General features: G+C 41.1%; 1 protein-coding gene across 1 annotated transcript in view; it reads left to right on the top strand.

The window, feature by feature from the left end:
• Positions 1-24,970, top strand: part of LOC133452558 (receptor-type tyrosine-protein phosphatase N2-like) — a 271,052-nt gene that overhangs the window by 142,914 nt on the left and 103,168 nt on the right. The window contains 1 exon segment of the mRNA XM_061731957.1: positions 10,434-10,498. Within this exon segment, the coding sequence (XP_061587941.1) occupies positions 10,434-10,498 (65 nt within the window).

Genomic DNA, 24,970 nt, shown 5'->3' with positions numbered 1-24,970 from the left:
ATTGCTTTTAGGAATTGAAACAAGAGTTAATGTCACGTGATAAATGCTCAGAGCTGCCGGCAGGTTCTGCCTCTTCGATCAGTGTTGAACAGAAACTTTCCTTTAAAAGATGCAGTTCCTGCAGTGGCCACTCGAGGCAGTCCCAAGTCATGTGCCAGTCCCCCGAGATCTTCACTCTTAGAAATAAATTAAATAAAAAAGGGTAGAAATACACTTTCACAGAAGAAATGTACTCTCACAGATGAGTACAAATATCTGTCTGAAACTGTATTACAGAAAATGGCAGCGATATATTTTAATTTGCCCTCAAATCTTTTCTCTCGTGATCAGCTAATGTGATTACATCCCTGCTCGGTGTCACTGCAGCCACGCTGCTGTACCGCACTCGCACTTCGCTTTTGAAGGATGGCCGTTGTTTTCTTCTCATTATACAGCTTCTGAAATGTGAGTCCAGGAGAGAAAGGCACAGAGCTTCGATGGGTTGGGGGAGGCTGTAGCGGTGGTTAGTCGTTGAAATAACGACCCCTGTGTGTTGAAAAAGCATCTATTCTGTAGGTCCAGGCCTCGCGGAGCCGGCCGGGGCCTTTTCCTTTGTCAGCGGTGAAAAATGAAGCTTTTCTCAATCCGCGGCACTTGCTGTGCTCCCCTCCAGGCACTCCTGATACATTGAGTTAGCATAAAGCAAAATTAAGGACGGGGGCAGCACCGGTGACAAATGAAGCGCCTCCGTGTGTTTTGGAGGGAAAATAAAGAGCCCCCCCCCCCTTTTTTTTTTGGTTGGAATGAGATTCGGTCCACGCTACTTCCTTCAGGCCTAATCTTTCCCTACCGTCCAAATGTACCCGAGAATTACAAAAGAAGATGGAGTTTTCTTGAGACGGAAAGGAAAAAAAAAGGGAGAATAATCCGGGTATGGATCATTTGGCTTCAGCCCGCCGCTGCTCCGTTCCCATTTTGTCACATTACAGCTTATTTTCACACGGCGCCGCACATCGGGCTGAAAGAAAAAGTTGCCATTCAGTGTGATTACGACACCTGGGCCATTGCAGCCTCTTAAAAATGGATCCAATTTGAGTTTGTGAGAGGGAGCTTGCTGGGGTACAAATGAGCTGCCCCGGCTCGTCCGTCGGCGAGCTGTGCTCTCATCTGGCTCGGCCTCATTTGTAGTCTGCAGGAGAGGAGGAGAGTGGATGTCTGGACGGCGCTGGGCTACTTTTCGGAGAGGCCGCGGCGCCTCGGTGTCGGAGGTCTGGAGCCTGGGCGGTTAATTGGACGGAGCTTGGCACCTGTGATGTTGTCACGCTCGTTGGCTGCGGTGCCAGTCACTCCAGGAGACCAGGCGGGCGATCGCGTTGCCGCCGAGTTTTCTGATTTGCTCCCAAACAAAAATCACGCCGAACGCTTTCATGTTTGTTTGTTTATCGTGGGGTGTTTACTCTGATTCTGTATCAGAAATTAAATCTCTGTGTGTAGGAGTGTTACTGTGTCGGGAGAGACACAGAGCCTATCAATTAGGCCTTCCTGCAGATGCAACTCAAATAGGTTTTGCTTCAGCAATTACTTAAAACACTTCAGGCAGCAAAGTTACTGCAGCAAGTTGCTTCACCTGCAGTTGCTTCCTGCTCACAACCTGAGCTTCTTCACTTTAACAACTTTTTTTGACACAGAAAAGGCTTTCAGACATTAGTGACTCTAGCTTCAGGGAGAAGGTGCCAACACAGAGTCAGATAAAGATAATTTCATATGTCATGTAAGGTACGTGATATATGATTAACCTCCAGAGTCCAGAGGCTGCAAAGCAAACCCCACGACCTTCCTGCTTATCTCCCTGCAAAATTAATCTCACTGGATCGAAATGTGATGTCTGGGAAAGAAAACAGCCGTGTCACACATTCTCAGGAGCCTGATATCGCCTTAAAACATTATTATTATTTTTTTTATGGGGGGAGGTAGACATACTGTTGGGATAGTGGTGTCAGAAGCAACACAAATACGTATACTTTTACCACAATCTGAACCCAAGGACAAGTGATGCTAAACGGTGGGTGTGAAACATTACTGTCACATGAGGCGGGTTTGTTCAGGTACTTTTTTCTTATTGATGAATAAAATCATCATTTAAAAACTGTGGAAAAAGAAAGAAATCTGTAAGAGGGCAAATACTTTTTCGCACGACTGTATTTATGTATATATATAATATATATATATATATATATATATATATATATATATATATATATATATATATATATATATATATATATATATATATATATGTATATATATATGTATATATATATATATATGTCCCTTTTTAAAGCTTTATGCCCCAGTTGAAAGGAAGACGTATATCTTTCTCTTCTCCAGACCCATGAATAGCCACTTGGGTTTGCTTTACATCCAAATGGAGGAGCCATGGCAGTACAGTATGAGCAATTAACCAGGAGAAAGATCAAGGAAGAAAAATCACGTAGCTACGGCCTAGGTCATGTTTTCCATAAGTGAAGATCAATAATTCATAGGTTTCCTAAGAGCAAACCGATGGCTCATCAAATACAGTCGACGCATTCCTCCATTCAGGCATGTTTCACTTCTGCCAGCGTTTTTTAGTTGCGACGCCGCGAGTCCGTTACCTCTGCAAAGTGACGGATGTCACACGAGTGATTCCAGGTGAACGTAAGGTATTAACATCTATTAGCATTAGCATCTATTTCTCACTGGAAGGTGACTGCAGATGCTGCTGGATGACATCGCTATGACGACACGTCAACGCTGCTTGCTTTTGTAGTTGTGATGTTCGTATATTCGTCTGGGGTCGGGACGCAGAGCAGTGTGATGGCTGCAGCTGCAGAACCACAGCAATAAATGGCGGTAACATCAAGCACCGACACTTTGGTTTATTTTCTACACACCTTTATTTATATTATCTTGAAATGCACAAGTTAGATTTGTAGCGTGCACATTTGGTTTAGTTTGTATATTCAACTTTCTGTTTCTTTATGGTTTATTGATGCAGCTGCCAGAAATGAAGGCGATTGGTGCTGTATCAAAGGCAGCTACATCATGGGGGGAAATAAATATGTGAATATCCTCTATATAATTTTCTTGCACGACTATAATATAAGTTCATTAGTTTAATTTTGTATTTAGGAATTAAATTCTGCCATCCTCACTGTTTGTTTAGATTATTTGTTAACAAGGTTTAGTGTTTTACCCTTGTGTGTCACTGGTCTGATCAGCCAGTATTTAAGTTCCTTGTGTGTGTTTGTTCAGTTTGGTTTGGTTTCAGTGTGGTGCCTGTTATTGTTGAGTGGCTTTATTTTTTATCTCTTTCATTTTCATTTCATTTATTTATTTAGCACACAATTGTTTTAAAAACAATGCATGGAGGGAACAAAGCCCAAAGGGCTTGTACACAGTTCCACTCCCATCAACAACTGTGATGAAGTAACAAAGATAATGTAACAACAACAATACTGTCATTTAGCAGAGACTTTTATCCAAAGCTACTTACATCTGAGAGAACAAACACACAGGGAGCAATTAGGGTTAAGGCCTTGCTCAGGGGCCCAAGGTGGTTCATCTTGGTTGCCATTCTGGGGCTTAAACCTGGGTCCAGACTAGGGGTGGGTATTGGGAAGGACCTCACGATACGATACGCATCACGATACTTGAGCCACGATACGATACAAATTGCGATATCCCGATTATGCGATATATCGCGATATTCTACATAGTTCACCGAAAAATTTAAAAATGCATTACACATCTTAAAATCCAAGTTGTATATATGTACATCAGATGATAGTGATAATGCATTGGACAGACTGAGTCAAACAATGTAATTGAAACTTTCCATTTTAATTATGCAACATATTTGCATGAAAAAACACAATGAAAAGTGCAGTGTGTGCATTATTCTTAGATACAAAATACTCAAAATAAAATGCAGTGTCTCACCCACACTGAAATCACAAAATAAAGTGCAGCTAGGGGTGGGCAAAAATATTGATACGGCAATATATCGTGATACATACATTGAATATCGATATCGTATCGGGAGACTATGTATCGCGATATATTGCCGTATCGATATTTTTGCCCACCCCTAGTCCAGACCCAAGCCCAGCTCAGCCATAAGATGTTAAGATGTTTTTATAATAACTTTCTGAAAGAGGTAATGTTGACTTCAGCGTCACATTTAAGTCATTCCAGAGTTTTGGATCTAAATGTAATATTACATTGATGACCAGATGTTCGACAGAAGGGTAAATGAAGATTGCCACTGTGTCTAGTTGGATATGAATTAAAATCAGATGAAAAAGTAAAAAAATACTGGAAAGTGACAGGAAGATCTTGTTTTCTATTGATAAACTTATGCACAAACAAGCATGAATGAAAAACATTCAGTTTATGAATGGATAATAGTGAATATTTCATAAAAAGAGGTGCAGATAGTTCATGTCTACCAGACTGAGAGATCGTTCTTAAAGGGGACCTATTATGAAAAACACGTTTTTTCTTGCTTTAACATTTATAAAGTGGTTTCCCCTCAGCCTGCCAACTCAGAGAAGGAGGAAAGCAACCAAATTCTGCAGTGTCTGTACAGCCGCCGGGGTGAGCCATCCAGGCTGATGTGGCTTCTACGAGCCGTTCAGATTCTGCTCTCGTTGTTATGTAACGACAGGAGCGATTTACATAGGTTGGCCTCCGATGCGTGAAACCACGCCCACAACTAACTCCTCACGTAGCGGTGTATCGTGATGGCGTCTGTTCGAGCTAGACATGCAAATTGCTCTGTTGTTGGTTGTAAAAACCAACACAAATGTCTGTATTCTGTCTATGCGTCATTCGGGCAGCCAATCAGCACAGAGCCTCATTATCATAGCCTCCCCGCCCACTCAGAATCCTGCATAGATAATGAGGTTAGAGAATGGGAAGATAAAGACATGGCTCAGAGGCTGAATTTCTAATTTATTTAGCAAAAAAAATCAAAAGCTTGTTTTTAAGACATTCAAGGTCTGTTTAAAATAGGTAATAGATGCCATAATAGGTTCCCTTTTAAGAATCTTTTTTGGATTATCAGTAATTTGTTGAGAAAAGTTGGATAAATTGCAATTAAGTTATGCCATCCTCACTGTTTATTTTAGGTTCTTTAACAGTGTTTAGTGTTTTACCCCTGTGTGTCACTGGTCTGATCAGCCAGTATTTAAGTTCCTTGTGTGTTTGTTCAGGTCAGTTTGGTTTGGTTTAAGTGTGGTGCCTGTTATTGTTTAGTTGCTTTATTTTTTACCTCTTTTAAGGGCCCATCGTGTTATTTTGGTAATAAAACCCTCTATTTCTTTAAAATCTACATGTCGTCTGTGTGTTTAGCCAGCTTGGTCCCTCACAAGCAGTCAGTCGTCACTCAAACTCGCCGCTCTACTAGAAAGCAGGAGTGCACACAGTAATCAGCACATGCACACACTTCACAAGGAATGGTCTCATAAGTGTTTTATTTTTACATATTGGACAGTTACAAGTGGGCACATGTACTCAGTACACCACGTCGCAGAGCATGGCAACAGTTTTATTGAACATGACCGCCTTCTACAGTACATAGCCTCACTAATCTGCCGTCTTGGCCACAAGCAGCCAGATGTCTCCTGATTTCATTGATTTTCAATTTCCTGCCATCTTGTGTGTTTTTTTTTAATATTAAACTTGTTGCGTTCCTGAAAAAAGTACTGTCATGGATTGCAGTGCTCAGTGGAGACTACTAGGGGTGTTTTCACACCGGCACTAGTTAGGTTGAGCCAAAGGAACTCTGGGAGTGAGTGTGGTTCTCTTGGGTCAGTGTGAAACCAGCAACTGCACGTGGGTGTGCATGAACACAGCCATACCAACATCTCTGTGAAGAGCCGGTTTCTGGACGCCTAACGGCCTGGATCCCACCCAGTCGCAGGGTGTAATCCGCATGTCTGAGCTCAAAACGCATTCAGTTAGCTGGGTTGAGAACAGAGACTGTAAAAAACAAAACAATGGGCTAAGTATTCAGTAACGTGACCCATTGGGTCTTGCAGAGCCAATGGCAACGTGTCCATCAAAGTTAGCAGTGGCTACCAGCTCCTCAAGCTCAGTGGTCAACCTTTTCGGGGTCTTGGACCCCCTGCAAATTTATGATCAACTCTTAGGACCCTTGCCGTCTGTTTTCTTTTTCTTTCTGATGGCTCAGAGTCTGCTACGTTCGGAACAAGCGGTATTTTTTTTTAAATACGAGCCATCATCGTTTACTTACTTTTTTCTACTTCTTCTTGGTCTTACTGTGCTTATCTTGTTCTTCATTGTTTTAGTTTTTTTTTTTCAACATTATTGCAATTTCAAGCACTAACTTGTTAAAGTTAATGAATATTCCCCCAACAGCTTCCTGTAAATATTTCAAAATAAAAGCATTTTAAAGGGTGGCTCATAATTTGAAAAGGATGCAGATCGTGTTACGTTTGTATCAACAGTGTCCTGCAGTAACTTCAACAATGCAAACAGGGGCAAGATTTCTGATTAAAATACAAGGAATTAACACTTGTAAAGAGTAAAAGAAGGTCATGTTACCCTCTGTAGTTTAAGTAGATAAAGGTTGCGGTCAAATTTGAGTAAAATAATAATCTATTTCTACCAATGTCAGACGATATTTAAAAAGAAATAAAATGTTATTATCATGGAGCCACGGACCCCTTGCAATTACCCCACGGACCACTAGGGGTCCACGGACCCCGGTTGAGAATCACTGCTCTAGCTGATCCTTGGCGATATCTCTTCAGAGCATTTAAATAAATTAATATCCTGTTTTTCATGTTGATTCAGTGCCGAAATGCAAAATTAGAAGTCACGCTTGGCAGCCGCTGGGTTCGTAGAGGTCTGGTTGCTTTGTCACGCGTCGTAGTGTGACGATTACGGATGAGGAAGTGGTGATGGCTCGTCTCTGGCTGAGCCCACTGTCATTCAGTCATATCAGAAGTAATTTTTCCTGACGCGTCTGTAAATATGTTCATTTCTGCTCTAAAGTTGAACACAGAATTTGGACATTTTTCTAGCTGCCAGTCGAGGAACTGCAGCAGACTTCAGTTCAGCAGCAGTCGTGCCCATTAGACAGAGTCATAACAAACGAAAAACATGACCAGCACCAGGTTCGAAACGCATTTCTACCGGTTTCCATGGAAACATGACACTCCTCCACCGGCAGCACTTTTGTCATGTTACAAGGTCTTTTACCGGGTGTCATTGCTGGGACGGCTGCCAGGTCATGTAATAACACTTAGCGTTACTTATTTTTATGACCAAGAACTTGGATAAATTCACCAGGTTCCCACCAAATGTGGATTGGCTATATGTCGTGAGGAGGAATACATTGGGATGGCCTCGAACAAGTACTAAATAGCATCATATGATATTAGTATAAATGTTGCCTAATTCTGTATCATTTGAGACATAAATCAAAGTTGGCATGCTACCAGTCCCTGATTTACACGATGAAGTTTAGGGTCAAGATCTGTGGTTTCACAACATGTTACATAAAGTCGCCAATGAATTATAAGCTGACAGTTTGAAAGGCTAATTATAAAAGCTCTTGGTGAATTTGGAGGACTTTGACAGAGTCGGTACTTGCTATTTGCATATCTGCCTGGTGTGTCAACAAAGGGACTCGCTCTCCGTCTCCACACTACAGTTATTCAGATGCAAAGCACAGTGAATGTAATTATGCGTGCTTTTCTTTTTTCTTCATAACATTTTGTTCTGGCTTTAATATGTTCTCCCCCGAGAATTTCAATTGAAGCCCTCCATTTGTTTCCCTTTAGGGTGATGGGAAAAAAAAATGTTGGTATACAGGGTTTGATTCCGTCTGTGTGGAAATGTTTTAATATTTGCCTGAGCAGCAGGGTCGGGTTAAAAATTCATATTTCACCAGGTAAAGATGTGCAACTGCAAGAGCGTGTTTAGATCTGGGGTCCCTGGCTTCTTTCGGGAGCTCGTAACCGAGGAGTCGCTCACATCGTTGTCGTAGTTTCCCCACCTTTAACATGCATCCATCAATCTGCTTCAGCCAGTTTAGGGTGGTTGGGGTCAGCTATCATCGGGTGCAAGGCGGGGACACACTGGACCGTCTCTCAGTTCTTCAAAAAGCCATACAAAGACAAATGAGACAGCCACCGTCATCTACAATAGTGTAGGTCGAGGTCTCAATCCAAAACCTGTCAGGTTATAGGTTAAACTCCTCACTCTGAACATATTCTATACGGAAGATTAAAGTCCAACAATTAGAATCGTGTTACATTACAGATGGTTTTCTACCATTTTTCTGCCGTCTTGGCATTAGGGGTCCAGCTGTGTTTCATTGATTTTCACGAATCAGTCGAGCGGAGAGTTTAAAAGCTGGCTTGGCAGAACTGGCACCGCTGATGAATAGTGGAGACGATTCACACATGGATGCATAAATCACATCAATATGGACGCCGAAGATTCATCAAATATTACTGCAGTGTGAATAGGTTATCACAGTTCACAATCTCTGTCGTGATGAGAAACTATTGCTGCACAAGACAACATGAGCGGGAACAAAAAAGGAAATCAGTCATCGTATGTCCTCGTAATTGTTGGATTTGAGTCTTTTGGAGATGTTCAAACTGACGAGTAAAGCCTATAGCCTACGCAGCTGGACAGGAGCTAACACCTAAAGCACTAGTTTCACACTTTGCTCTGAGCACATTAACACGATTTCTAATTATCAATGAGCCAGGTAAACCATAATAACGGCATGTCAGCTATCGTTAAGAAATCGCTTAATAGTCGTGCAAGAAAATGGCAAGCTCAACGTTGTAAAACCCATCGAGTAAAACCCAGTCCAAGATTGACTCTCGTCCGATCCTTCACATGGTCATGCTTTTTCTCCCGCTCGCTTCTCCCAACCTAGTCCCTGTGATGTCATCACAGCGTTGATGCTCATGCAGAACTAAGATTTGTTGCAGTTCCTCGACTGCCCACTAGAGGCTGGCCCCAAAAACGGCTATCTCCAAAAACGTCCAACTTTACAGCAGAAATAAACGTATTTCCAGCCTGGTTCAAAGAAAAATATCACATATCACATTGATGACGACTCTGAGGGGATTGAATTTTTTTTTGTACAACTCTAGGAGAGTTTATGTAAAGCATTACATTTAGTTCCAATATAATTGACAGTCAGCTCAGCCAATGGCCAGCAGCTATGACTACTTTATCCAGAATTGTCATGCTGCTGCGCTTAACGAAGCAACCAGCAGTTTGTATTATAATTGTGGGATAAATAAAGTATATCTAATTTATTAACCCAGCATCGGCCAAACGCGATGGTCATATTTAATTTTGCCGTTGATTCAACACGTTGGTCGGTTCATCCTGCTGTAAACGTCTGACGGCAGCTCTGCAGATAACTCGGCAGGGTTCGGATGAAGGAGCACAAAGCCAGGCTCAATTGACATACGGTGGGTGTGTTTGACCCCCACATACGACATTTGTTGAAGGGAGGGCACTAACAAGTGCAAACTTAAAAAAAAAAGAACTAGAAACTGAAACTGAACTTGTAGCTTTTGCAAAATCATTGATCATCTTCCTACTGACGATCAGGTGTTTGTGAAGTCGTTTGCAAAGAAATGCATCCCCCTCACTGTAAAGTGCACAGCTTAAAAATGACTGAACATTTAGGTTGTAGTTAGGATACATTGTAAATATTGTCTCATTAGAATAAGGTGAATAACTGGTGTCCCCATGTGAACACAGCGATGGCGTTGTAAAGATGACTCCTTCCACTCTCCAGCTGAGCCAAGTGAAACTGCAGAGTTCCTTCAGTATCTCGTGGCCCAGGTCAAGTCCCAAAGTTGAAAATACAACCTGTTCTAGCTGCTCTCTCAGACTACCGTGGTTGAAAACTCACAGTTAAAACCTGTATTACAGCCCCATTAACTTTTAAAACAAACGTCCCATTGTGGATATTCGTTCATGAGTGCTAGAAAATCTCAAGCCAGCTGCACATCCTGGGCACGACGATGGATGAGATCCTGGTCCTGGTTTTCTTTCTCACTCGGTAGGAGAAAGGATGCATTAACTTTCACAAATCAGTTGTGCTAAGAGTTTTAACGCCGGCTTGGCAGAAGCTGTACTACTGATTAATAGGGCAAAGATACGCACGTGGGAGCATAAATCACATCAGTGAAGACACCAAAGATTCATCACGTATTACAGCAGGTTGAATAGCTGATGATGGTGTACGATGGCTGTTGTGATTGGAAGTGATGGCTGCCTTCCTCTGATCTTACTGAAAATGTCCTCATTATTCAGCTTCATGATCTATTTCTTTTTAAGCTGGCAGGTAAAATGCTGTTTTTTCCTGCTGTAACAATCACCTTTTTTTTAATTTGTCCCTGTAGTTGAGCAGAAGGAAGCAGTGGAGAAAGAAGCAAAGGTCACCATCCTGGAAGCTGGTGTCACAGATGTGAGTACACATGTTTTATTGTTTTCACTTTGAATCGAGACCAGATTTCAGACCAAATTATGGATTTTAAACCCAAATGAAACTGAAACAGAACGGCCCGACACACGGAGACCCCCGGGGGGGGAGTGGGTCGAGCTCAGAGCTCCGTGTGGTCTCGTCAAGTCCTTCCACGCTGACCGTGTTAAATGAATATATGGGACCCGACCTCAAACTATATGCAAAAAGGTCAAAGTGCATTGGGTCAGATTTACTAAATCAGGCAGATAAGTGGCTGGGAATTAAAAACAACGGTTCTGGTGGGAGCGAAAAGTTCTGCAGGCGGGTTTTCAAAGTCAAGCTGGACCTCAACTCTGGCTCATTTCAGTACTGACCAGATAATTACAAACAACACAGAACTTCTTCAATATTTCAGATGAGCTTTTGGGCTCTAAAACAAATGAACAAACAAAGGTCTTGTCTATTAAAGAAAATGTCAAAGGACTTCACATTTGATACTGAAACCCTTTCAGACTTGTTGCCGCATGGACGTGTTTCCACCTCTCAAAACTCTTGCAACGCGACGATCAGGACAATGAGCTGATGTTTGAAAGATGTAGTTAAACAAATGAAGTGGATTGCTGAGAAATAAAAAGTTGCACTGGACTTTTAGAAAGTTTTCATTGTTTATCAACAACAGAAAATGAAAAAAACAGCAAATACTGCAGCAATACTCGTAGTTAAAGATTCCTTTACTTCAACACCCCCCACCATCCTCCTATCCCCTTTAGATGTATGTTTAAAAAAATAAATATTAAACCTCCTTAAATTGTCACAAGAAGAAGAAAAGAAGAAGAAGATAAAAATGCATATATATGCTTTAAGTTTTACCAAACATGGTATTAAAGGTATTGTGACATCATTTTTAACATGCTTTTAACACTATTAAAAGTCTTGGCCAACATCCCTCAAATGTGTCTAAAAGAGTGTAACAAGAAAAACTTCACTCTAGTACTCTTTTCCTGGCTTTTTATTACAGTGTTTTTTTGCGCCGTGAAAAATGCTTCCTTTCCAAACCTTTCCTGTCAATCATTGCTCCGCTCCTCCTCCAAACCTCCTCCTCCTCCAGCCATACGCTCACAGCGGCGTCGGAGAGTTAAGCCGGGAGCAACAGGCGAAGCATGCACGGAAAAGCAGCAGGGCGAACCACAGTAAACTATCATAAAAATAAAGGCATGCAAGCAGCACTGTCCCCTTATCTTAAGTCCAGTCAGTGGCCGCGGGTCTTCTTAGCAGTTTTCCTCCGGTGATTAGAACAAAAGACGCTCTAAACAGCTCAGTGTTAAGCCTCATTTATGGTTCCGCGTTAAATCGACGCAGAGCCTACGCCGTAGGGTTCAGCGTACGTTGCGCGTCGCCGCGTAACCCTATGCCGTAGGCTCTGCGTCGGTGTAACGCGGAACCATAAATCAGCCTTTATGGTGCGCTGGAGAGGAGAGGAGGCAGGGAGCTGGGTGGAGGGGGCGGTGATTTAGCGGGCCCTGACGTCACGGCCCGCCACCAAACCAGATGAACGGTTTTTGCACAGTTATGCGGAAAATCCCAGAAAGCACACAATACACTGAATGTTAAAAGTTTGTTGTTTTTTGGGTGTAATTGATGTCAAGACACCCAACAAAAAACAAAAAATCAAGAAAAATGTGTTTTTCATGTCACAATCCCTTTAACCATTAATATATATGCAGACAAGGGACAAATAAAAAGATTCCCTGACGTCTGAGACGTTCCTGAATGAAGAGCAGGTGACCTGGGGGCCTCTCTGCAGTAAATAATGGAGCATTTAATCGCAGGGACACAGTGCCAGGCTCAAAAGTACTGCGTCCACACACCTTTCAGGCTCTCCTGTACCGCTGCAACTCGTTGGTCACTTTTGAGGTCTCAAATTTGAGTCTGCATCAACCTGCTTCGTCTTATTTTACACCTATCTGGACAGACGTTCCTCCCTCATGTTCATGTTTACCAACAAGTGTTTACAGCAGGGCTGGGGATCGATTCAAATGTCAAGAATCGATTCAATTCCGATTTTTGAGATTCAGAATCGATCATCATGATTTGATTCGATCCGATTCGATTCCGATATTGATTTGGGTTAGTGTTATTAAAACTGTTTTTTCAGCTGTTGCATGAATTATATGACTGTAGTTATGCAACATATTAATACTAGTATTATATTGAGATTCAACAGCAAGTATTGGCGGCTAATGATGCTGTAAGGACCAATCACCTCCCAGAATGCTGATATAATTGATTTCAGAAACATCATGTGGGTCAGAATTATCAAAATTGGTTTTATTTTTTCCCACTCTCGTTTTAATTTTTTCCATTTTCGGTCTATTTCAGTTTTTACTTTTTGAGAATTTGGTTTTTAGAATTTTATGAAAATGTAACCCCAAGACAGTATACAGTATAAAGTAATGAAATATAGACAATTTATGTAATTATAACTGAAAACTTTAATGTTTTCATACCTTTAAACATATTTAAAGGCAAAAACATGGCACCAGTTATTCTCGTGTCCAACAAAACATAACTTTTTTTGGGCATAAACAAAAAAATACCAAAAGTTGTAATGATGAAAAAAAAATCGATCTTCCATACGAATCGATTTTTAGGAATTAATAGGAGAATGGATTTAGAATTGGAAAATCGATTTTTTTCAACTCAGGCCTAGTTTACAGTGCTTCCTGGTAGATGACTGTCAGCAAAGTTATAAGCAAAATGGTAATAAATATAAGGCAGCCATCTAAAAAGTGCCATTGAGTTTTAGCTTCATGGTCCCTCCTCTCCTCCTCCTCCTCCTCTTCCTCCCTCCATGGTCTCTTAGCGTTGCTATTTGCCACCATCTTGGTGATTAATAGACTGCTGAGCAGCCACACTCGCCTATTGATTGGAGAGTTAGTGTGTGCCGATGATGGCCTGCCATTCAATGTGCTTATCAATGTAGCAGGAGCGAGGTCTGAGGGAGAAACGAGTGGAGGAGAGGAGCGGGGAGCAGCGAGAGAAAATGAGAGACTAAAGTCTGGAGGAGGGAGGCTGGAGGAGGAGTGTGGCTGGAATGAGGGATCTATCGGGATGATCGATACCCATCTGCAAACGGGAGACAATTATGACCAATAGAAGTGTTGTAAGAGCAAGAAAGAGGGAGAGAAGACTAGAAAATCCCTTCATCTCAAGCTGCAAGACCCAGCAAGCCTGTAAGAGGGCATCCATCATCTCCTCCATATGGTGTTTATTATGGTTTTATCACACACTGTAAAATACAAATATTAGCATACTTCATCACACTGACAGGTTGAAAATAACACTAATGAAAAGTTAGTTTCTGGGCAGCGCGGACGAGGCGATTGGTCGGGCCTCATACGTGGGACACGACCGGCCTGTAGATGGGAATGCTGAGGAGACGAGGCGTCACTTCGTCTTGATGTTGGTGTATGTTTGACATTCAGATGAGAGGATTTAGTGTCGCGGCGGAAGAGATAACGGGGTAAATGGCTGGCCATAAAACCAATAAAGACAAAGTAAAAATTCATCGTAAATAACTGAGAGGTTGTAAAAGTTAATGCGGCTCACAAGCGTGCAGTTTGGGTGCGGGTCGCACGAGCGGAGCGGCTCAGTTTAACCGCCGGAGATGCTCTTCAAACGTCCTTGTGCCTCGGCGTGAACGGCAGCGAAGGTTTCCTTTGAGGCTATCGCTCGTTTTTATTCCACCGTCGGGTTGGAAGGAAGCCAAATATCTTCTTAATCATCAAGCATGATTTAAATTACTTTTATTAAACTTCTCATGGATTTTAGAGATAAAGCTCAACTTTCATAAGCTTATTCAGCATAATTGTTTTGGTATTAAGGCTTTTTTTTCTCTCTTTCTTTTAATGCAGTTTGTTTGTTTAACAGGGAATGGCTTTTATATTGTGAGAATATGATTTGGACTATATCTGTGAAATGTTGCAGTCACCTGTTCAGTCCTTTATTTATTTCTTCCTTTTTTTTAAGTTATTCATCTGCATTTATCGATTTGGAGCAGGACTCCTCAGCTTGAAACCCCACCGGGGGCTACAACCGGGGCCCTGTAGCTGCACGCTGCACGACTTTGACCAGAGCGTTTCGGTCTAATTCAACGAAATTATATTTAAAAGGGGAAATGATATTGTTTCCTAATGAATCGTTGACACACAATACAGAAAGAACAAGATGAAAATCCAGTTGACAGACTGAAAGTTGAAAAAGGGCATGGTGACTGACACCTACGACCTCCTCCAGGCTGAGCTAATGACGTCACTTGCAGCATCAGCAGGTACCATGAACTCTCTCTCTCGCTGATACACAGCAACAGTCTGCATCAGATCATTCATGACTGCCAGCGGCTCGGCCTTTCCAATCTATATTACCGTTATGTTTTTTTTTCTTTTGGCCTTCAGGAAGTGAGAGGACGCTGGCGCTGTGTGTGTGCCGCTTCTCCGTTCCTCCACCTAGTTTTTAGCTGTTTTAACTGTCAGTTTTAGCTTTTCTTTATAGTTTTAGTACCTATGGTTTAGCGTTTACAACCTGCTTCACAACTGTCAGGACTATTGTGCATTTTCGCACGATCTGAGACGATCAGTATTAACGGTGCTTGAAAGTCTACCTGCTGCCGTTTCGTCTCCAACACCGACCCGTGGATTCAGCTCCGTCACCCAGTGCTCGACTGATCCAAGACATTTGCCCAACCTCAGTAGGAACTACAGTATGTATTTTTAATCTCTTAGTTTTGCATAGGCGAACATGTTCTGACTTTCCTTTTTTCTTGCAATTGTAGTCCATCTTATTTTTGCTTTTTTTTCAACTTTTTTTTATTGTAGCACTTTAAGATTTGATTCAAATATAAAGTGCGTAATAAATAATATCTATTATTATTATTATTATTATTATTATTATTATTATTATTATTATTATTATTATTATTAACGTAAACAAGGCAAAGCTTCCTGTTAACTTTGTTTACTTTAATGAAACATCAATCTAACGGGACTCATTTTTAGAACCTGAATAGGTTTTAGTTAGGGATGTTAATAATTAATCGATTTTCGATTAATTGCCGTTATGAAATTACCCGATTAAAATTAACGATTACAATTAATCTATTTATTTATTTATTTTTTTCGTTTAATTTCACCAGCTGGTATTACGCCCGGACCACATTTAATGCGACACAACACGCTGCCGCCTCGGCGCGCACAGAAGAAAGAGACGGCGGATATGTTTGGTTTTAGTAATATCATGCTCAGGCAATGAGTCTGCAATGGCCCAGACGGGAGACACATGTAGCTCAGTGCTTAACTTTTATTTTTAATCCACTCTATATTCTTCTGGTTGTTCTCCGATATTTAGCCCCTAAAGCCTGAATTATGGTTCCGCCTTAAATCGACGCAGAGCCGCCGCCGTAGCCTTCACCCGGTACATACATAGGTTTCTCTAAACATCTGTCCTCGCTACAGTTTTAACTAAAAGAAAATGTGCTCCAATACAGCAGGTCTCATCATTTTATTTTGAACACTGCAGAAACTCTAACTTAAAACGTAACTAGAACTTAAAATTTGCTTGACACAAATGACACTATTATGGCTGCTGCTACTACTAATAGCCTTGAAGTGCACTTTATATTTTATTCCTTGTGGTACAAAAATGTCTTTTTGTTACTTTTGTATCAAATAAATATTTGATTAAGGAATACATTAAAATGTCCTTTGTATTTTATATAAGCAAAAAAAATTATGTTTGTATCTCAGATGGGGGAAAACGCCGCTTATCAACTAATCGATGATCGATCGATAAGGTTATCAACTATCAATTAATGAAATAATCGATAATTTGCATCCCTAGTTTTAGTTGGACGTTGTGAGATCATGGTTCTGTAAGTGGTCTGATGTTACCTCCTCCAGTTTCCTTTCCCTTCCCTTATTTCATAATTATACATATGATGGTTGTGGCACATGTGAATGAGAACTACAATCCCTCGTTTGTGTTCTTCCTCTTGGTTCTGTGGGCTTCTCCTGGTCTTAACTGTCTGAACGACACAAAGATCCAGCGAGCGCCTGGAATATGTCCTGGTGAGAAGCACAACACCGCTCTACAAGATCCTGGTTTTAGTTACCAGAGATCGTTGTAAGGACATCCAGGTCCTGCTAATGCTAAAGGCTCGATTGGAAGGAGGCTGTAGCTCAGTTGTTGGTTCTGGAGGTATTTCACCTTTTTCAGTTTGGACTGGTCGGGTTTTCCAGTTTAGAAGACGCTCAAATAAATAATGTAAAAAGACTGAACCAAACCGTCCCTCCCTCCCTGTGGGTTCTTTTGGTATTTTGTTCACTGTACATGGTCTACCTGGTCAGTTCACCTGTGATGTTGTTGCCTTACCTACGAGAAGATACTTCAAGAGGTCATTGTAAACGTTGGGTGGTTGAAACCTGCAGCCTCTCTTCTCTAAAGCTGAGCTTTATGTTGCTTCGTTGACTCGATGTCGCTGTTGATTTTATGTATTTAATGTCTTCATCACATGTTTTATTGTCTTATATATGAAACGTATGTGTGCTATCTTGACTGGGACTCCCTGGAAGAAGATATGTTGTATCTCAATGGGACATTTCCTGGATAAATAAAGGCTAAATAAAATAAATTGGTAGTAGTAAAAATAAAAATAAAAAAATAAAACAAAACAAACAAACTACAGCAATACAGCAATAAAAAAAGACAGGAAAAACTAAACAAACAGCAAAAACAAAACAAAACAGAGGGTAAACAAATCATGACTACCCCAACCCTTCCCCCTATTACCCAGGAATCCCAGTATCTCTACAAACCATCAACATTAAGATTTCCAATGACACACAACTAATTTTGTCCGTTTATTTTGTCCTTTTTTTATGTCTGAGTTACTGTACATACAGGGAGTAAAGAAAAGAACGTACATGGGTCGTGGGTGTAATCACAGGGTATAAAGTATAAACACCAGAGTGGGGGCTGTACGGACCCGATGGAGAAGCATAAGTCAGCCTTTACCTGCCTTCTTGCTCCAGAAAGTTTCCGTTACTGTCCTCAGCGTGTCCCCCATCAGGGAGACATGGAGATGGACCTCCGAGTCTCGACCCGAGCCGTCTGTGCTGCTGGGACTTGTTCTCGTCTGTCCCGCCCTTCATGGGGCAGAGCAGAGCTGGCACTACAAACCTGCACATGTTCATGTTTAAAGAAACGACGCTTGCTGCTAAAATCCCAATATGACACAACGAAAGACACAAAATGGCCACGTTGGTTGCAGCAGTCTTCAGCAGTGGTGGCTGTTTCATCCAGAAGTTGAACCGAACTTTAACTTTCGTATAAAATGTGCACTGCTGCTTATTCTTCTTCTTTTTTTTTTTATAACCCACTTCCCTTTTTGATAATAAGGATAATGATGAGGCACCGGGCAGATTATGCAGCATTGAAGCTTCGGCAATCAGCCCTTGTGTTACGTCTGAGCGGTCTTCACGTCTCGTTCGGTAATTCTCTGAGTGACTCAGCACATCTCCTGCTGTTCACTGCGGGTCAATCGGGAGTCGTGACTGCTCTTTCAAACTCCTCGCATATCAAGTTTAGGAGAAATGGAAGCAGTGGCCTTCATTCTTCTTATTCTCATCCCTGCTTTTGAAACGTAGGAACCAGCTGAAGCTTTTCCCCGTCGTGTTTGAGGAGATTTAAAAGGTGGCCACTTTACATAAAATGCAACGCTTGAACACATCAGCAAAATATGATGCAGGTTGGTGGGTAGAGTTAATTATCGGCGGCACGGCTGACGAGCAGCTCTGCTTCCCGCCTCTCTTCTTTGGAGTTCGTCACTTGCTCCCACTCATCACAAGTCGCTCCATCAGAGGACTCATTTGCACTCTCAACATGTTTGGAAAGTAAGTTTTGACCCAGATCTTGTTCTTTCCTCATCTGCCTCAGTGCGGTGAGCATCTTTTTACGCAGCATCATAACTTTGATTAGGGGGAAATGGCTTTTATTCGGTTTAAAAGCAGGTGAGATTCTCAGTATATTCTGTTCTGTCACTGAAGAAGATGAATAATCATAAGTACCGCCTTCAGAAACCAACGGGTCACATGACTAAAGCTGCATCCACTGTTCTTCAGTCCCATTCTGACACGTCCACCAGCAGCCATCCTTGTCATGATCCCCCATCAGTGCAAGCAGCTTCACCTGAGCTCCCTCTCCAGATATGAATGTACTCCTTGCACTCAGTCTTTACTTGATGGTCTCAGCTTCATGCAAAGCCTTCTAGCAGTTTTCTCTGGATTGTTTGGATGGTTTCGACCCTGCCTGTTCCTGACTACTCTCGGATTTCCTGTCTGAAGTTTTCTGCGTCTAAGTACTGATTTTTAGGCCTGTTCGGGTTGTGGACTACCACTTTATCTTTGGCTAATAAATTGATATGTTCCATCAGCCTTGATCTGTTCTATTCCTGGGTTCAACCTCACACCCATCACGGTCCTACCGCCTCACGCAGGCTGTAACACACTCGGGCCTCATCTAACCATTTGTTCTGAGCATCAGATGTCGTTGTTTCAGGGGCATTATTGCATCAGGTCCCATCTGGTATGTTACCGGCTTCAGCAGACGGCATAAAGGAGTGACGGGGGTTCAGCTACTTTAACGTTTTACCTTGCAACCGGTTAAGTTGTTCTGGTCGTTTCTGAGAGCTGATTGGACGTTTGAGAGTATTTGGGGCTTTTGAAGCACACATTTCTAAGACCTCTGAAACATCCCCATCATCAAAATTAAAAAAAAACGTTTTGCACAAAACAGAAGATTGTTAATAAATAATTAAACATGCCTAATATTTTCATAATGAGAGCGAAAAATTAATATTTAGAAATTGTTAAATACAAAATTGGAAGTGTGTTCTTTTATTTTTTTTATTTTAATATATAATAAACAATTACTATTTCAAATGTCAGGCATTAAAGGGTTGAAATCATGCAGTGGGAGTGACTAAAGTGGTTCCTTTTAATTCCTTTTAGTACTGGATCTGGGGGACAGCTAAACCCTGTTTGGGGCTATATCTTCATTTATTATTCCTATATTTATATGTTGTTTTTCACCAGACAGGCTGTTATGACGACCTAACGGTCAGTCGTGGGCGGCTGTTCTTGTACCAGTTATCTACAAAGCTCTCTCCGACAGGCGTGTCGGTTCAGATGGCAGAGCGACACGATGCTGTTTGACTGTTTTACAAGGTTTTGATCTTCATCATGTAAACATCTTTATTTTATTTTTTTTCATATAAGATGTTCTGTTTTGTACATGTCTTTAGGTCCTCTTCATTATCCTTCATTTCCACTCCCATTAGCTCGCCTGGCTTCAGGATTAAACGCCGCTGAATAGCCGAGGCCACACGGCGCTGTTGTTGCCACACGGAGACCTGCGTCCAATTAAAAGGCTGCATGTTTGCTACAAGGGAGGTGCCAGATAAGGTTGCCGGGGTAGCAGCTAGATTATAATTGGCTTGGAGTGGCACTAATCCCCCCTCCATCCCATGTCAAGGCACTTTCAATCTATCTGAAAGAGCAATTTCATAAACCGGGGGGGAGGCCAGGGAGGAGAGAGAGCCTAATGAAACAAAACAAAACAGAGAAACTCTGTGGCCCCTTCGGAGGCCACTTAACACCGGCTAATTACCCCTGGAGGAAGTGGGCGGCCAGATTTACAGCCGCGCTGACACGCTGGCAGCTCCGGGTCGGTTCCAGCTGATTCCTCTGATTTCAGGAGGACTCATCCTTTCGTTCAGTAGATGACGTAGTTTTTACGTGTTCCTCCTCGTTCTTAGCTCGTCAAAGACGAAGAGTAGAAGTCCGTTAGTTATGTTAACGCCACCTTGGCTCAACATGTTGAAATATATTCAGAAACCGAGTGATATCTAACCCCAAGATGTTTTAGCTCATCTCAGCAGTAAAGTTCATGGTATTTAGAGACTCACCTCAACCCAATCTTTATTTATAGTTTAAAACAACCAGGTTGACAAAAGTGCTGTACAGTTAAAAACAGCTGAATATTAAAAACGTTTATTAAAATTAAAATTATTAAAAAAATAGTAGAATAAATTAAAAATATTTATATATAATTATTTTTAATTTATTCTATTTTATATATATATATATATATATATATATATATATATATATATATATATATATATATATATATATATATATATATATATATATATATATATATATATATATATATATATATATATATATACTGTATATATATTAAAAATGCATATATATTTGCATTAGGTTTTTACCAACATGGTATTAACCATTAATATATATGCAGACAAAAAAAACAACAACAAAAACAGCTGAATAAACGGCATATATTACAAAGATAAAATACATAAAATATGATGAGTACAAAATACAAGAATACAATTAAATAAAGAAGATTTTGCCAAAAATCCACTAAAGCTAATCAAAAGCAGGAAGAAATGTGTTTGGTTTTTTTTTAAGCTGATTTAAAAACCTCAAGTGATTGTGCAGATTGGACATGAAACAGCAGGTTATTCCAGGTCTAGGTGCCGCTGCTGTAAAGGCTCTGTCACCTTTGGTCTTCAGTCATGTTTTGGGGGCGACCAGTAGCAGCTGATTGGAGGATCTCAATGACCTGCCAGGGTTTAGGGGACACAAGCATGTCCAAGTTTTCAAAGCCGAAGGTTATGAGCTCTGAACTCGGCTAATGAGGATAAATAAAGGCCTCGCGTGCCAAACACAGTGATTCTGATTTGATAACGAGGTTTAGTTTAAACATGATGATGTGGAGGTTTTCTGAAACAGACCGACTCAGAAACTTTAACGGAAATACATCAACTTAAAAAAAACAAAACAACATAAACTAGAATTGATAAATTGTGTAAACGGTTTCTGATTCCAGGATTCAAGCCGTTTTTTATTGTCATTCCAGCACATGTTGGACATGATGACATGTAACGAAATTTGTTTCCCTGCTCCCAGAGCAAGCCCCAACAAAAAAGAAAAGTATATACAGCAAATAAAATTAAATTAAAATAAGAGAAATAATAAATATGAAGAACATGAACACCTCAAGTAAAAAGTACTCTTGACGCTCGTGGCTTTACATCTACTAAAAAATCTTAAATGAAATATGGATGGATGGATGGATGGATGGATGGATGGGTAGATTGATAGATAGATAGATGGATGGATGGAAAGATGGATAGATTGATGGATGGATGGATGGATAGATAGATAGATAGATAGATAGTTTAGTTTAGTTTAGTTTTAGTTTAGTTTAGTTTATTGTTTTGCACAGTTTTTAAAAATATACAGGAAATATCAATGATAAACACTATACGGTGCAGGAAGAGGCAAAAAACCCAATGGGCTTATTTGAAGCCTCCACCGAAGATATTAAAATTTCATGTCAAGATTAACATACAAAAAACAGAAAGTATAACTACACAAAAGTGATGGCAAACTAATAATGCAATATATAAATAATAAAGAATAAAGACAAAAAATAAGTGTGTGTGAGTGTGCATGGGATATTGTTTTTACAACTTATATTGTATTGATTCCTGAGCAAATAAGACTGTACATGTCACTATGAGTGAAACACAGAAAAAAAACAAAAAGAACATGGATACATAAACAACAATACATTGGGAAAACAGTTACAAAACAGCAGTCAAGTGGTCCTTTAAACGTCTTTTGTAAAATTTCAGAGAGGACGAGCTTTTTGCCAGGTGGGAAAAATCATTCCACAATTTAGTGCCCCTAAATCTCAACGAAAATTGACCTCTGCAAGTGAGAAATTTAGGAGGATGAAGATCTGAGGATTGTCGAGTTGAATAAGAATGAATCTCTGAAATTAATTTAAAGTAAGTCTTGAACTGTCCAGGAATATTGCCTTCACTTGAATTTAGCTTATAAATAAAAACGCATATCTGAAAAATATTGATGTCATAAATAGTAAGAATCTTGAGTTTTTGAAATAAAGGAGTAGATGAAGCGAGTGACTCTGATCGAGTTGCAATCCTAACAAAACGTTAGGATAGATGGATAGATGGATACTTTATTAATCCCGAAGGACATTCAGGGCATCCAGTAACTGAAAAAACACTACGGTAGATGAAACACAAAGGTAGAATTGGAATTAAAGTGATTTAAAATCCTGATCATCATGAAGCAACACACATAAAACCAGTTGGCCACTTGTGTGTACACACACACACACACACACACACACACACACACACACACACACACACACACACACATATGTACACACAGAAACGCTGCTGTGACCAGGTAGGAGGACACAGACTGGCAGACACCTGTGGTCCCAGCATGCATCTGGCCTTCCGCCCCCCCCCCCCCCCCCCGCGAGCTGTCATTACCATATCAAAGAGCGTTTGGTGGCGAGGAGAAAGAGAAGAGCCGGCTCTTCAGCAGCTTCTCCATCCATCCAGCCATTTGAATATCTATGGAAGGAGAGGCAGATGAATTAAGCTGCGTGCGCGAAAAGACAAATCCCCTCAGAAATATACACACTCATATACACACTCACGTGCACTTTTACCCTCGGATAAGGAGGCACGTGCCTCGTGCACGTGTGCCCGTCATTGTTTTAGGGTTGTAGGATTTGTTTGCCGGTTTGGAGCGGTTGCCATGGCAAACAGACAACCTCGGGCCGGCGTGCACACGCCCGCCTCCTGAATATTCTCATCTGGATCTGATTCTGTTTTCAGACACCTGGCGAAGTGCAGTCACAATTCGGGTTATGGTCAATATTCTGATTACTGAAACATTCAAAATATTCTGTTTACATGCGTGAGCAAACAGTTATCCCTGTATACATGGTAATTGTAATTTTTTGGGATATCTGATCAAACCAGTGACGCACGGAGAACGTCATGAAGCAATTCCCATCATTTCCGCTTCCTGTATCCAAATCCAAAACAACAATACCAGCAGCACGGCGCATAATGAACAGCCCAGTAGAAGTCGTTTGGTTCCTCGACCCTGTAGTTCGCCTTTTTCAGCGTCTTCCAGCGGTGCTTGATCTGGTCTGCGTTCGTACAAATTCTGCTTCGCGCAACTTTTGGCTCAACTTTTTGTAAATCTCGCAATCCCGGTACTTTCTACCGTCTACAAATATAAGTGTAAGCCATTTACCATTTACCATTTACCCGGACTCGTACCTGGTCTGGACTAGTACCTGGTCTGGACTAGTACCCGGTCTGGACTAGTACCCGGTCTGAACTAGTACCCGGTCTGGACTAGTACCCGGTCTGAACTAGTACCCGGTCTGGACTAGTACCCGGTCTGGACTAGTACCCGGTCTGGACTAGTACCCGGTCTGGACTAGTACCCGGTCTGGACTCGTACCTGGTCTGGACTAGTACCTGGTCTGGACTCGTACCTGGTCTGGACTAGTACCTGGTCTGGACTAGTACCTGGTCTGGACTAGTACCTGGTCTGGACTCGTACCCGGTCCGGACTAGTACCTGGTCTGGACTAGTACCCGGTCTGGACTCGTACCTGGTCTGGACTAGTTCCCGGTCTGGACTAGTTCCCGGTCTGGACTCGTACCTGGTCTGGACTAGTACCCGGTCTGGACTAGGGCTGTTCGATTTTGCCCAAAAATAAAATCTCGATTTTTTTTCTCTCAAAATCCGATTTTCGATTACGATTACGATTATTTTGTGAATTGACAAAAGGCAAAGAAATGATTTCAAATATGCTGTTTTTTTATTGAACATTTGCCCCATTGGGCTTTAAGTGCAAAACTCTGTAAAATAAGTTGAAAAAAAGTTTAAAAAAATATAAAGTTTTATCTCTGAAAAAAAAATCAGCAAATCAGCACTTGCAAATATACAGTAAGTTATATTTCTAATTAAATAAAACAAGACATTTTCTAATTAAACTAAACTGGGTCTTTGCATTCTAAATAATAATGCAACCCATGAAGGAGGTAGAGGTGTGTAATGTCAGTCATCACATTTGCTATTCACATTTGCAAGTTTTTTGCAAGGAACACGAGCCGGTCTACCGCATCTGGCTTGAGGGATGCCCGGTGGCATGTTACAACGCCCCCTCCTACACTAAAGAGCCTCTCCAATGGGGCACTTGTCGCAGGTATTGAGAGGTATTTCCATCAATCATTAATATGGTATCAATCATTAATATGTGTGCAGACAAGGTTAAAAAAAAAAAAAGTGAAAAATCGATTTTACGATTTTCCCATTTTAACATCGTTCTAATTACATAATCGCGATTACGATTTAAAATCGATTAATCGAACAGCCCTAGTCTGGACTAGTACCTGGTCTGGATTAGTACCCGGTCTGGACTAGTACCTGGTCTGGTACTGTGGTTTTCTGAGCATGACCAGCAGACCAGCAGAGCAGCT

The sequence above is a fragment of the Cololabis saira genome, chromosome 10, assembly GCF_033807715.1.
Source record: "Cololabis saira isolate AMF1-May2022 chromosome 10, fColSai1.1, whole genome shotgun sequence".
In the NCBI taxonomy this organism is placed as follows: domain Eukaryota; kingdom Metazoa; phylum Chordata; class Actinopteri; order Beloniformes; family Belonidae; genus Cololabis; species Cololabis saira.
The sequence above is the reverse complement of the archived record's forward strand: the minus strand, read 5'-3'. Positions and strand labels throughout refer to the sequence as shown.